Raw genomic sequence first — 15,569 nt, forward strand, 5'->3', positions numbered from 1 at the left:
CAGAATTCTGGTGGTCGACATTCCCCATCGAGACAGACGTGCAGCGTTTCATCCTCTGGCATTTTCTTCTGTGGTTAGCTACTTTGGACTGACACCTCCATCGGACTTACTGGTACACGCTGCTGTGTTTCTCAAAGACTAACTTCAGCCAATTGCTTTGAGACTTTATAGACCATGTTCCCTCGCCTGCAGGCTCTTCCCCAGAGGCAGAAAACTCCCCCTCCTTATTAGGTTATGCCCACAGAGGCATGAAGCGCCCCAAGAGGCAAGAGATGCCCACAGAGGCAGGAAACTTCCTTTGAGGCAAGAGATGCCCCCAGAGGTATGAAGCGTTCCCAGAGGCAAGAAATGCCTTTTTGCCTGCTAGGCCTTGCCCTTTGAGGCAAGAAATGTTCCCCTTGGCATCACACTGGTTATTGCTGCTCGCCTATTTTGTTTTCCATGTCTTATGCCAGTTCTTTTGAAAACGCCTGTACGATATACGTTTCTGTTCACCCCACAATGGCCATTAGTTAAAAAGAAAGGGGGAATTATTGGTATGCATGAGACCCCTTCTGTTTCATTTGGTTTAAATCCCCCCTGCTTAACCCTATTCTATTTACATAACCACTCTTAACAAGCACCTCCCTCCAGGGCATTGGTTCAATCCCCACTGTTTCATGATATGTTTTTGCTCCACCCCCTCTCCTTGTCATGCCCTGATCCTCTCCTTGTCACACTCTGATTTTCACCAGTCACTTTTCTCTCCACCCTCTCTATGTCACATCCTGTTTCCACCCTACTTGGCAAGTATATATAAAGACAGCATTGTGAGTTTTAGAGTACTTGAGTTAAGCTTAGCTCGTCTTAGATTGTGCTGCGTCCTGCATGAATAAAGAGATACTGCCTACAGCTCAACCATGAGTCCCTGGTTTTCTGTTACCCACCCGTGAAGCCATCCCGGCAAAAACAACATAAACCGTCGAAAACAACAGGAAAGAAAGGAAGAAAGAAAGAAAGAAAGAAAGAAAGAAAGAAAGAGAAAGACAAAATGTGAACACTAGAAGTCTTCACTATTAAAATCACAAAGCTCCTTCAAATGAAAACAAAAAACTCCTTGACTTCTGTTCATACACCAGACCAGCTTGTTATTTCTGTTTCTCACTGAGTGTTTATTTGTTCTTGAATATTTAAAAAGATTATTATTTTAATTGTTTTTTAAATTATCTTTATATATTGGATAGAGACAGCCAGAAATCAAGAGGAAGGGGAGATGATAGGTAGGTAAATAGATTGATAGATAGATAAAGGGGAGATGATAGATAGGTAAATAGATAGATAGATGAATGATGGGTAGATATAGAGAGAACTGCAGACCTGCTTCAAAATATTATATTTCAATATTGCATTATTTTTTATTTTTTACTTACTTAATATAAACTTTATCTTTTATTTTTTTTCTGTTGCTGTTGTTATTGTTGCTTTTGTTATTATTGCTGTCATTGTTTTTGGATAGGACAGAGAGAAATGGAGAGAGGAGGGGAAGACAGAGAGGGGGAGAGAAAGACAGACACCTGCAGACCTGCTTCACTGCTTTTGAAGTGACTCCCCTGCAGGTGGGAAGCCTGGGGCTCGAACTAGGATCCTTATGCCGGTCCTTGGGTCCTTGTGCTTCGCACTATGTGTGTTTAATCTGGTGTGCTGTTGCCCAACCCTACCCCTCTCTTTATTTATTTTTTCATTTGTTATTGCCATCAGGGTTATCACTGGGGCTTGATGCTGGCATTACACATCCACGGATCCCAGTGTCCATTCTTTTCCTTTTTTTTTTTTTTTTTTTGAGTAGGACAGAGAGAAGTTGAGAAGGGAGGGGGAGATACAGCAGGAAAAAGAGAGACACTTGCAGACCTGCTTCATCACTTGTGAAGTGTTCCTTTCCCTGTAGGTGGGGAGCAGGAGTTAGAACCCTTGAGCATGGTGACATATGTACTTAACTGGGTACACAGTTACCTGAACTTCCTTAATAGAAGATTTTGAATTCACTTATCAATAGCTACAAAAATTGACCTAGGTAAATTTGAAAAAAACTGACATCTTGACAAAACTTTATCTTCCTATCCATGCATGTAAAATATGTTTTTATCATTTTATTTTTGTTCATCAAAGATCTTTTACACTTCTTGTAGGATTCATAGCTAAATATTTTAAGGGAATGTAAAACTAATGTGCTTGTAAAATATATTTTTTATTTACTTTCATTTATTTTAATGAGGGAGAAAGAGAGAGAAAGATATAGAGGGGAGGGATTAACACTCATCATCTCTGGCTTATGGTGGTGCTGGAGATTGAACTTGGGACTTCGAAGCCTCAGGCATGGAAGGTTGTCTTTTTCTGTTTCCACTATTTCCACAGCCCAAAACTAGTGTGCTTTTCATTATAAAGCTCACTAACTCATTGGTGGTTTGTTTTAGGGATGTTGACTTCATGAAAGTTAACGATGAATCAGATCAAGAGAATTATTGCCATTTGTAGAGCAGACACTGTTGAGAGTGGTTAGAGACCACAGACACTGAAGGTCCACCACCAGGGAAGTTCCCAAAGGTACAATGTGCTTCTCTGTCAGCAGTGGCTCGCCAATGAGACAGAAAAGGAACTTATCCATAAACTGGCCCTGTCCAGTCGCTCATGGGTGCTTCCAGCTGGGATATTCAGGAAGCAAAGAGGATGCCTACACTGCTGAATGCAAAACAACTTACATCAAGATACACTGTTGCGTGCCACCTGAAATTATAAACTCGGTATTATTTTGAATGTCATAGGCAATAAATCATGTGCTTTATAAATTTTATTAGTCATTTCATAATGATTAACAAGATTATAGAATAAGAGGGGTACAACTCCAAACAATTCCCTCCAGCAGGGTTCTGTATCCCATTCCCTCCATTGGAAGCTTCCCTATTCTTTATCCCTCCAGGAGTATAGGCCAAAACTTGTTACTTTGGTGCAGAAGCTGTAAGGTCTGGATTCTATAATTGCTTCTCCATTGGACATGGGCATTGACAGGTGGATCTACATCCCCCAGCCTATTTCTATCTTTCCCTATTGGGCAGGGCTCTGGGGAGGTGAGGTTCCAGGACACACTGGTGAGGTTGTCTGCCCAGGGAAGTCTGGTTGGTGTCAAGGTAGCACTTACATCTTTGTAGCTCAGAGGCAGTAGGATATAAAGCAGGACAAAAAGTTTGATAGGAACCTAAAGGTAAGAATAGAGAAGATGAAGCTAAGGGCCTCCGTGTGGGGAGAAGCGAGGACATCTATTTTAGGTAGATTCCAAGGGGCCTATGACTTTAATGATGTTTGCCTGAGCCCGACAGCTACAGATATTAATTACTGAATATGCTGAACCCCAGTATAGCCCACACAGATGTTACCACTTTCCCAGGATATTTAACTTATTGCCTCTTATTCTAAACCTCTCACCTTCCAGCTTCACATCTAGATTCCATGGAACCATTGCTACTAATCTGTCAGTTGTCATGTTGAGGAACAGCCTTTTTGTAGATTCTTCTAATTGTGTGTTTCAGAAAGATGCTTCTGAACAGACAGGAAGGGGAAACAGAACGCTAGAAAGCTGTTGCACTTCTCTAGAACAATGCAATGGTACGAATTTTGCCTTAGGAACATTCAAAGGAAACTCACTATTTACCACAGTTAAGCTATTTACCGTATAGCCGAGAAAACACATAACCTAAAATATTAGCTTAATTCATTTTCTCTGAACACATATTAGATAGTATTTTCTTTTTTATATTTATTTATTTCCCTTTTATTACCCTTGTTATTTTATTATTGTTATAGTTATTATTGTTGTTATTGATGTCGTCATTGTTGGATAGGACAGAGAGAAATGGAGAGAGGAGGGGAAGACAGAGAGGGGGAGAGAAAGACACCTGCAGACCTGCTTCACGCCTGTGAACATTGTGCATTTGAAGAACTAGTCATTTAAGCTGCAGCAATTCTTCTCTCCTCTAGAAAGGGTACACGCTTGTGGCTGAAGCCTTTACTGGGGACAATTACGTGGCCTCCTCGCGGTGGAAACTTCGTCTTATTGGCCCTTACACTCCACTCCCATGTCTCTCGCGAGACTTTCCCTGCAATATTTTTACCATAAAGGAAATAAGAGATTACTACATTCCCAACGACAAGAAAATTTTATTCAGGCAAGTATACAACAGAAGGAGAAATGCATTCCTTTTTTTTTTAAACAATGAACTATGTTATAAATGTTTCATTTAAAATGTAATGTGCAACATCTACTTTTAAATGCTAAGCAATTCGTATAATAAATCCCAAATAGTAATTTGGAAATAATTCTTGGATATCATCATTTTCTTCACTCATATCTTAAAAAACAAGAAATGCTTCCTTAAGGTCCAAAGTCAATTCTGAATTTAAATTTCTGTATTCTTTTGGAAGCAACTTAGAGCTGTGTGCTTATCAGGATGAATATGGGGTGATCTTCACTCATGGACAGAAGTTGAGAAATAAGAACAGAAAGAGAAACACAAAGCAGAACTTGGACTGGGTTTGGTGCACTGCACCAAAGTAAAGGACTCAGGGGCGGGAGGTGGTGGGAGTTTGCTTTCAGGTTCTGACACAGGATGGCTGAGAAGGACCTAGGCTGGGCTGGGGGCGAGAGTGTTTTGCAGAAAATTGAGAAATTTAACACATGAACCAACAACTCTATTGACTGTAAACCATTAATCCATTCCCCAATAAAAAAGAAACAACTACTTAGCAGAAATTTAAGATTTAGCTACAGTATTGATTTTGTTTCTAGAATTGCATAATAGTGAAAAAAAATGTACTTTGGAATGTTTTTTATAAAGTTTAAGGTTGGTACCATATAGTGATCCTATCTTGTGTTTATAAAATGTTGAGTCCTTAACATTTATACTTACAGAGAGAAAACCTTTTCTGTAATTTGAGTGGGGTTTTGTTGTTGTTGCTGTTTCTCTCTCTCTCTCTTTCACCTTTAGGATTATATATCACTGCTTCTGGTGACTATTTTTTCCATTTTTTTAAGTGGATAGGACAGAGAGAAATTGAGAGAGGAAGGGAGATAGAGAGGACTAGAGATACCTGCAGACCTGCTTCACCGCATATAAAGTGACCCCTCTGCCGGTGGGCTGCGGGTGCTGGAACCTCATTCTTTCATGGGTCTTTGCTCTTTGCACTATGTGCCCTTAACCCGGTGCACCACTGCCCAGTCCTGAATTTAGGTGGTTTTATATTACTGCTAACAGATTTGCAAATGTATTTTCCCACTATGTGCTTTCTTCATTAGGTCAAAGTCTCAAGAGCTGTATTAGTATATAGATTATTAAATAGTCAACTATTAACATTGAGCTTTATTAATTATATTGGCACTATAGTTTCGGGATCAGAGATACAGTTTATTCTAGGAGAGTTTATGACCTTCATTTCATTCAAACTAAAGTCACTACTGCAGGCAAAAGAAAGCATTCCTTAAATTTTGATGTTTGTTTCTGTTTGATAGCGACTTTCTGTTTGTTGTCAACAACTGTGTTCACATGATTAGCATAATCTGTTTTCTAAAATATGATCTGAAAATGTGTACATCCCTGTGCAATGTCAGATTTGCCAGAAAAATGAAGGTCACTGGAAATGCCCCTACTGTGAGCAAATATGCATCATGAAGAAGTGAATAGTTTATTTTGGAAAATACTTTTGACATCCTTTTAATGATGAGAGAAAAAGAATGAGAGAGGAGGGAGAAAGAGGTTTGAGAAAATAGCAGAGGAGAGAGGAGAGACCAGAGCAAGGTTCAGCCTGGGCAGTGCTGAGTATTAAACCTGCTGTCTTTGGGAATTCAAGAAGATAAATCCTGTGTTCTGGGCCTGGAGAAGCATCGTGATGGTTATGCAAAAGACCTTTATAGCTCCGAGGTTCCAGGTTCAATCTCCAGCACCACCATAAGCCAGACCTGAGTGGTGCTCTGCTGTGTGTGTGTGTGTGTGTGTGTGTGTGTGTGTGTGTGTGTCTGTCTGTCTATATCTCTTTATCATCTTAGCTACCTTTTTCTTTTTATCTCTCTCATTTAATAATTTTTTTTAAAAAAAGAATCCTGTGCTCCAGTAGGCTAAATAGTCTCTCCAGCCTTGGAAAATATTTTTTTGAAGATTCATTTTATTTGTTTCACAAGAGAAACAACGAGAGAACAAGAGTTTTTATTGCTGTGGCAAATGACAAGTTTGGAAGTTCAGAATTCTGTCCCTGCACCACCTGCTTGGAGTATGTAATATGAGCGTTTCAGACCTAGTGTTGAATGGATCCTAGGTCTAAAGAAGCACTGGGTTCACTCCCTTCAAGTTGTTTGACAGTCCACAGGCATCTTGACATGTTCAAGTCAAGCAGCCTGAAAGTTGGCTAAGGGAGCATATCATAAAAAAAACCAAAATCGGGTTATGGGAATTGTGCGGAATTGTACCCCTCTTATTCTATGGTTTTGTTAATGTCTCCTTTCTTAAATAAAAAAAAATCATAGTTTCCTTCCTCGAACTCACAGAAGACCAGTATATTTGTATGTAAGTTGCATTCTTTCCCTACATAGGTATTCAGTTAAAGTTGCATTACCACATCCGGTTACGATACATGTCCGCACCTGCAAACCGGATGTCTTCATCAAGCTGCAGATCCTAGAGAATGAAGAGGCCATTGTGAGCACTACTGGGAAAGGCCAGGCTATTATTCCAGCATTTAATTTCTTGGGAAATGAAAAAAATCTGAGTTCTCAGTGTAAGTGTGACTTTCTCTGTACTGGTCATTTGGGTTCATGCTTATCCTTTTAGAAATTATTTGCAATAGAAGAGGAAGCAATTGTGTACAGCTAGATATGACAGCTAAATACTTGCCCCAAACTGATTGCATTTGTGTGTATTTTGTTACCTCTAGACTCTGAAAATCATCATATTGGTTAGAATTACACTTTAAAGCCTTTTTTTAAAAGTCAGTTAACGAGTTTAGTTGTCTTAATGACATAGCATCTCTACTGTTTTGAACTGTTTTATGTCCAGTTTATTATTAGAATAGATGGGGTCAGATGATAGTTCATTTGGTAGAGACCACATGTCCCTTGGGCGAGCTACTCAGTGCCACATGGAAACACCACCCAGGACAAGTGTGTGGCTCTCTCTCTCTATCTGTTGTTTCTCTCCCTGTCTCTATCTCACTATATATTTTTGTAAACATTCCCCCAAAGTGGTAGAACCTCAGAGGTAAAGAACCTTATTGCCATTCTAACAGAGGTGACTTGGTGTCTCAATGTTGTCTTTATTTGCATTTCTCTGAAAATCTGGAACTATTTTTTCATGTGTTTATTAGCCTTTAGGATCTCTTCTGTAGTGAATAGTCTGTTCATATCTTCTGCCCATTTTTGGATGGGGTCATTTTCTTTTTTTGTTGCTAAATCTTCACATAGTGTGGTTATTGGTCTCTTGTCTGTTGTATGGTATGTGAAGATCTTTCTCCCTTTCTGTGAGGGGTCTCTTTGGTTGGTGGTTTCTTTTGTGCAGAAGCTTGTCAATTTGTTTTGGTTTTGTTTTAGTCTGCCTTGCAATTGGATTTGTATAACCAAACATGCCATTGAAGTTTAGGTGGGAAAGTGTTCCACCAAAGTTTTCCTCTAAGTATTTGATAGTTTCTGGTCTAACATCCAGGTTCTTGATCCATTTGGAACTGACTTTTTTTTTTTTTTTTCAGGTAAGATAAAGTGGTTCAGTTTCATTCTTCTGCTTGTTTCAACCCAGTTTTCCCAGCAACATTTATTGAAGAGAGCCTCCTTCTTCCATTTAATACTTTGGGTCCCTTTATCAAAAATTACATGTGGGATTCGGGTGGTAGTCCAGCGGGTTAAGCACACATGGCACAAAGTGCTAGGACCGGCGTTAAGGATCCTGGTTCGAGCCCCCGGCTCCCCCACCTGCAGGGGAGTCGTTTCACAGGCGGTGAAGCAGGTCTGCAGGTGTCTGTCTTTCTCTCCTCCTCTCTCTCTTTCCCTTCTCTCTGTCCTATCCAACAACCAACGAAGACAGACAATAATAATAATTACAATAATAAAGCAACAAGGGCAACAAAAGGAAATAAATAAATAAATAAATAAATTTTTAAAAATTAGATGTCCATAGGTGTGGGGGTTTAGTTCTGGGCTTTCAGTTCTGTTCCACTGGTCTATGTGCCTATTTTGTTCCATTACCAGGCTGTTTTGATGATGATGATGACCTTATAATACGATTTGAGATCTGGGAATGTGATGCCTCCATTTATGTTTCTTTTCCTCAGTATTGTTTTGACAATTCTAGGTGTTTTCTGGTTCCAGATAAATGATAGTAATTTTTGTTCTATTCTCTTAAAGAAACCTGGTGGTACTTTGATGTATGTCACATTGAATTTATATATGGCTCTGGGGAGAATATTTATTTTGATGATATTAATTCTTCCGATCCATGAGCATGGGAAATCTTTTCTATTTTAATTACCTTTTTCAGAATTTCCATGGTTATTTTTCAAAAATCACCTCTAGTCTATCACATATGTTTTTATTTAAAATCAAGTTCTAGAATTTCAAATATGTCTGCACGCATCTCTGCAAAGGATTCCATTAAGTGAATTTTATTGGTGATTCAACAGTGTTTTTACAAAATTATTATTTCAGGAGTATAATTTTACAACCATAAAAAGTCATGTCAGTTACCATATCCTCCAACAACATGATGGACACCACACCATGATAACTACCACGGTTCTTACACTCAGCTAAACAGCTTGGTTATCTTTACACACACACACACACACACACACACACACACACTTTTCCCCCTAGATACAGAGAAATTGAGAGCCCCGCTACCTGTGCTTAACCCGCTGCACTACCGCCCGACTCCGACAGACCAGAATTTTTTAAGAAGCAAGTCATATATTTTTATTATAGCTCACTATAACAAAATGTATTGACTCCTCCCTTTCAGAACTTTGTAAAAGGATATAACCAAGTAACACAAGTAATACGTAATGCACTTCACAGATTTTATCTTAAACTTGGCCCTTCTTCTTTTCAGCTAGCAAGCAATTTCTTACAACTCATATTTTACCCAAGAAAGAACAAGAGCTGTTTATTAAGAAGAAATCTACTACCGGATCTCAGAAGTCATTTAAGAGTCGACCTGGAAGCGCTGCCATGGATACCGGCCTGCCTATCATGGACGAGGAGCCGGTCGCAGTACCCACTGTAGAGGAGAATACTAGCACACCACAGCAGGTAGCCAGTCCCCTCACAACTACTGAGCTGAGCAGAACCTAAATTCTTGACTAGGACAGAAAATGCCAATAATGGCAATAGTAAAACTGGAATGCCTTTCCTTTCACAAAGGCAAAGGAGGGGCTGGGTGATGGCATACCTGGTTGAGTGCACATGTTAAAAAGAGCAAGGATCCGGGTTCGATCCCCCAGTCCCCACCTTTAAGGGGAAAGCTTTGCAAGTGGTGAAACAGGGCTACAAGTATCTCTCTTTTTCTCTATCTCTATCTCCCCTTTTCCCTCTCAATTGCTGGCTGTTTCTATTCAATAAATAAAGATAAGAAGAAGAAGGAGAAGGAGACGGAGAAAAAGGCCAGCTAGCTGGTTTTATGGAATAAGTTTAACAGAATTTCAAGGCAAAGGGTGTTCTCAAACCAGAAAAAAAAAATCCTAGATTTCCAGTTCTCTTTAAAAGATTAGTGACTGCAAAACCAATGAGTCACACACATAAAAGTTAATTACATTTACTAATCTTAATATTAAAATTATATATACTAGAATGCATAATGACAGGTGTTGATGGGAATATTAAGATAAACTTTTTGGGGCCAGGCCATAGCACAATGGAAGGACTTGCGGAAGGATCCCGGTTCAAGCCCCAGCCATAACCCTGGAGGCAAAAAAAAAAAGATCAATATCGCTGGGGCTAGATCCTGCACTATGAAGCCAGCTGGTCCTGGTGGCCCATTTTCCCATCTTTCTATTTAATTTGACAGGACAGAGAGAAATTGAGAGGGAAGGGGAGAGAAAGAGAGAGAGAGAAAAATAAACACCTGCAGACCTGCTTCACCATCAGTGAAGCTTCCTCCCTGCAGGTGGGGAACAAATGCTCAAACCCAGGTCCTTCTGCATGGTAGTATGTGCCCTAACTGGGTATGTCACCTCCCAGGCTGCAATGAACTTTTCTAGATTGTGTTATCAAAAAAAAAATTGGGGGGGACCTATCTGGAAGTATTTATTTATGCTTGTTTTATTAGAAAAGGATGTGAGTGTTTTATATGCATGCTGTCTTTATCCTGACTGTTGGTGCTTATACACTGTATTTCATTTCACAGGTTTACAAGTACATTATACAGTGTATGGTGTTGTTTGATAGTTGGCCTCTCACCGAAAGTCAACTGGCATTTGTTCAAGCTTTGAAAGACTTAGAGAAAAATGATAGCAAAGGTATATCATGTTAAATATCATTTGAAATTTATTTTATGTAAATAATAGCATGTTCATGAGGTTTATGAAGCACTATTCCTTGTAATTTGCATTATATATCGTGTGGCATTTCATGTAATGTTAAAAGATTCTATGTCTATAACATTTTGGCTTGGTTTAAAGGAACCAAAGTAAATGATTCCTTATGAGTAGCTTAAATATACTAAGTCCACTTAATACAAATTACTTGATGGTCTTATCAGAAATACGCTGGAAAAATTGTAGTAATAAAATTACATGTGTTCAAATTAACTGAGAAAGTAGAACCCTGAAGATAAATTCTGAAAATGTCTTCAGAACCAGATTCATTTTGCAAAAGATGATTTGAGGGCTTTTCATGAAAATAGAAATCACTTTCAATATTTCTAAGTGGGAAATGAAGGTTTCATGCTTTAGAAAGAAACAAAGAGGCATGTCAAGTGTCCTCTAGCTAGAGATCTTCATCAAATTATGAATATAACAACTGAATCTGGAAGATAAATGTTTTGACTTATGTTATTTGAACATCTTAAACTAGATTACCTAATCAAAGATGCAGAAAATTAACTTTGACACCAGGGTTATGAGTAGGGCTCAGTGACTGTATAACTCCACTGATTCTGGTGATTTTTTTTTAACCTTTCAATTTTTTATTATCTTTATTTATTTATTGGATATAGACAGCTAGAAATCAAGAGGGAAGGGAGTGATATAAAGGGAAAGAGACAGACAACTGCAGCCCTGCTTCATCACTTGCTAAGCTTTCCACCTGTATGTGGGGACTAGGGGCTCGAACCTGGGTCCTTGTGCACTGTAACATGTGCACTCAACCAGGTGTGCCACGAACTTCTTTTTTTTTTCTTAACTAAATTACACTTTGATGACAAGCAACCAAGAAATTAATAATGGGACTGTATTTAAAATGAGCTAGAAGACACTTCTATTTAAAATAATTATTGTCTTTATCAAAATTAATCTATTTTTGCATGTGAGATAGCACCATTCTGATTCTCACTGAAATGGATATCAATAAACTAACTTGTGTAAAATAAAACATGTCAACTTTAATCTATCACTTACATAAACTCCACATTTTACTTTTAGAGGTATGATAGATATTTGAAAAATCTAAGTTACTATTGTTTTAAATTTTACTTAATATCAAGGTGGAAGGTCTGGCTTCTGTAACTGCTTCCCCGCTGCACATGGGTGTTGGCATGTTGATCCATAGTCCCAGCCTGTCTCTCTCTTTCCATAGTGGGGCAGGTCTCTGGGGAAGCAGAGCTCCAGGACACATTGGTGGGGTTGTCTGTCCAGGGAAGTCTGTTTGGCATCATGTTAGCATCTGGAACCTGGTAACTGAAAAAAAGAGTTAACATATAGAACCAAACAAAATGTTGATTTATAATGAACCTAAAGATTGGAAAAGTTTATATGAAGAGTTGGGGGGGGTCTCCGTTTTGTAGATAGCCTGTAGGCCTATTTTAGTTGTATTCCAAAGAGCCTGTGACTATATATAGTTTTTTGGGGTTTTTTTTTTTTTGTTTTTTTTTCCTGAGCCTGACATCTGATATGCAGGTGGACCCAAGTCTGGGGAGATGATGTCATGGCAGGAAAAAGGGCCAGAAAGCTGGATCAGGGAAAAGAGTAGCTAAAAAATATGGGAAAGATATATAGCTATTGTTGACTGTAAACCCTATCAATTTGATGTGATCTGGGGCCTGTTTTCAGCTTAGGAGCCTTTGTGACCTCTGGATCCCTATAGATCTGAGCTCACATTCTGTGGTCATGAGTAGGCATGTTCCAAGCTGCCCCAATTTTGGGTCACATCTTCCTCAGGTGGAACATAGATTATGTTGTCCAGCCTCCCGTTGGAGGATGGAACATTCTCTACCATTGTTGATCCTTGTTGAGGGCAAGGTCCTATGGAGGCCCACAAAGGGGTCTATTGTGTTGTTCCTGATAGAGATGACCAGTAACAATGGAGACAGGGATCTATTTGAGGTCTAGGCCTGTCATGTCTATCTGGAAATCTCAAGACTCCCCAACTAGGGCCCCAGCTGATGGGGTGGCCTGATAGTGATTAAAGAGTCATCATTAAAGTATGCCAGTCTCTTGCCTTTATTCAACTTTTGCAGTCCTTGCTTTGATAAGGTTAGCTTTGGAGTGAGTGAGGGAAGTGTAATAGGAAGTAGGTGAGGAGGGTATCTAAGTCTTAAGTAGACACTACTTCATTAGGAACTTGATGGTGTTTTTTTAGGTATTTTTACTTGCTGCATATACTGACTCTCTGCAGACCATTGTGCACTTTTGCTTTCAGGTATAGATTTTGCCCTAATTTATGGATCATGTGAATATATGCTCTATCTCATGGGACCTGGTCTATATCTAGGTTTTGGGACTTTGTTAGGAAGTGAACCACCTGAAATGGAATTAGAGACTCCTATGAAAGGAAAGACCTCACCTGATTAATGAGAGTGAAGGGTTAACATTCCATGCTTGACGTCTCTGGACACAGTCTGAAGTGAAGCATGCTAAGGTGGTACTCGTTGCATTGGTTAGGTTGAGATCAGGAGATGCAATATCATTTGATATGAATTGAGAGAAGCATGTAGGAAAGTGAGCCCCACCCTAGAGGTTCCAGGACTTGGGGAAATATAGGCTCTACAGAGGAAGTGGGAAGTTCCTGCTGTCTTAGGGTTTAAGAAGGCAATATATAGTTAAATAGTTATTGCTGCAATCAGATGATTTGGCAATTGGGTTAACTTTGAAAATCCCTTTGTTAAGATTTGCTGTATTATACACAACATCACCATAATTTATGTTCTTTGACATTATTTATATATAGCTGTGTCTCATAGAATAATGCCACTGGTTGCTTCTGTTCTCCCTGGTCTAAGCTTTTAAGAGAGTCAACATTTCAAAGACACAGCCTATGGTCTGTGGATTAAAAAGTTTGAGACATTCAATCAATTTTTCCCCTCTCATATTAATTAAATAGTGATTTATGTGACTACGAGTTAATAGAAGTGTATGTACATAAACACCATTCCCACCACCAAAAGACTATGTCCCATCTTCCCCCCCCATACCCCAGTGAAGCTGAACATATACCCACACCCATCACCCAGAGATTTTTACTTTGGTGCCTGCCGGTTCCTGTTCGGGTGCTAAATGCAGGGGTAGCTTAGAGGGCAGGAGACAGACAACCAGGGACTCATGGCTGAGCTGGGAACGTAGTTCAGTCTTTATTGATGAGCGGGGATATAGTGCAATCTATCTAATCTCTCTTCATTAGAAAATCCTGTCCTTTATATCGCCTGAGGTGAAAGTGTCAGATCAGAAGAGGAAATACGTAGGATAGGGGGTGGGGAGAAGGAAAATGCACGTGTATCAAGCTTACATCTAACCAGTGGAGATTAAACCAATGCCCTGTAGGCAGGGCGGGTCTCAGGTAAAGCAATGCTTATGTAAATAGACCGCAGTAAGCAATGCAACAGAAGCGGTCTTAGAAGCAGAATTAGAAGCAGACCAACAGGTGCCCTACTCCAAACTCAGTCAAACCCTGTTTTAAGTTTCCCTTTCTGTTCTTTCTCAACTTCTGTTTATGAGTGGGATCATCTCATACTTGTCTTTGTCTTTCTGACTTAGCTCCCTTAACATAATTCCATCTAGCTTCAGCTTTATTTCTGTCAACATAAAGCAGTGGTGTAAGCTTTCATATACTTTTTAATTTTCAAAAATTACCTTTATTTATTTATTGGATAGAGGCAGCCAGAAATTGAGGAAGGAGGGGTAGAGAGGAAGAGAGACGCCTGCAGCACTGCTTCATCACTCACAAAGCTTTCCCCTCTGCAAGTGGGGACTGGGGGCTTGAACCATGGTCCTTGTGCATTGCAACATGTGCACCACCACCCATTCCCCCTTTAGTATACTTTAATACCTAATTTTTAGTGACAATTACATTGAAATAACTATCTTTCATTTAGGGAACTAGAAAGTGGAGGCTTTCAAGCAAGTAGCACTGAGGAATATTACCTGCCTTCACATGGAATTAGTGGTGGCACTTTTTATGTTTTGACCTATATCTTTAAATTGGTAATCTCTTTCCAAAAACAAGCTTTATAGTCTTCAAAAGTGTATGGTATCAAACCCTAAATCAATTTCCTTAGAAAAGTTATCACACTAGTTCCTGAAGTTTACTCTTGTTTTGTTTATCTGGACACAGTTCATGTGTGGTGTATACAATTGCAGATCTTTGAAGAGACAGACATTATTAGAGATAACATATATTCATTAATGATAGGACAAAACGCTCTCTCACTCTAATAAATCATTCAGTTTATATTTACTAAGAATGATTATATTTGGTTTTTGTGTGTATACTTTGTCCCAGACAATCATGCTAGTTCACAAGTCATGTTAATCTTTAGATGGTAGTCAAGCTTTAATCCCTGGATATTTGAGTCTGAAAATTGAATTGTAATCATAAAAGACAGTTTCAGGGACCTGAGAGATGGGTCAGTTTGTAAAGTTCATGTCTTAGGATGGAGCAGAGTCTGTCCATTATTACACATGGCCCCCCCAACTGTGCCACAGATGATCATTTGAACTATTAGGCTTTTCACAAAGTAAATGTGGGATTTATACTTGTACATTTTTAGTGTAGACTCAAATGAAATGTCCTGGAGTTGAAAATTATTATGGCATATGTGATGTATGTTTCCAAATATTAAGGAGGAAATGAAAGTATGATTTTTCACTGTGAATTTCTGGGTAAAACATTACTGACTTACAAAATAAATAAATAGATAACTAAATAAAGTGCATGTCTTACCATGCATCTGACCCAGGGTATGACCACTGCTACCCCATGGGATCACCATTCACATCACCAAGGGAAGTGCATGAATACTAGTGCAGTACTTTGACATCTCTTCTCTCTGTCTCTGTCTCTCTCTCTCTCAGAAATATAATAAAATTGGCATTGGGTGATAGTTCTATGGCACTGTGTACCAGGATGGCCTTGGTTA

General features: G+C 39.1%; 1 protein-coding gene across 6 annotated transcripts in view; it reads left to right on the top strand.

The window, feature by feature from the left end:
- Positions 1–15,569, top strand: part of ADGB (androglobin) — a 152,147-nt gene that overhangs the window by 103,782 nt on the left and 32,796 nt on the right. For all 6 annotated transcript variants that reach the window (XM_060188709.1, XM_060188711.1, XM_060188706.1 and 3 more), the window contains 4 exons: positions 4,009–4,196; positions 6,611–6,795; positions 9,114–9,313; positions 10,407–10,518. In XM_060188709.1, coding sequence (XP_060044692.1) covers positions 4,009–4,196; positions 6,611–6,795; positions 9,114–9,313; positions 10,407–10,518 — 685 coding nt within the window. The remainder of the gene's footprint in view (positions 1–4,008; positions 4,197–6,610; positions 6,796–9,113; positions 9,314–10,406; positions 10,519–15,569) is intronic.

This window comes from Erinaceus europaeus, chromosome 4, assembly GCF_950295315.1.
Source record: "Erinaceus europaeus chromosome 4, mEriEur2.1, whole genome shotgun sequence".
Classification (NCBI taxonomy): domain Eukaryota; kingdom Metazoa; phylum Chordata; class Mammalia; order Eulipotyphla; family Erinaceidae; genus Erinaceus; species Erinaceus europaeus.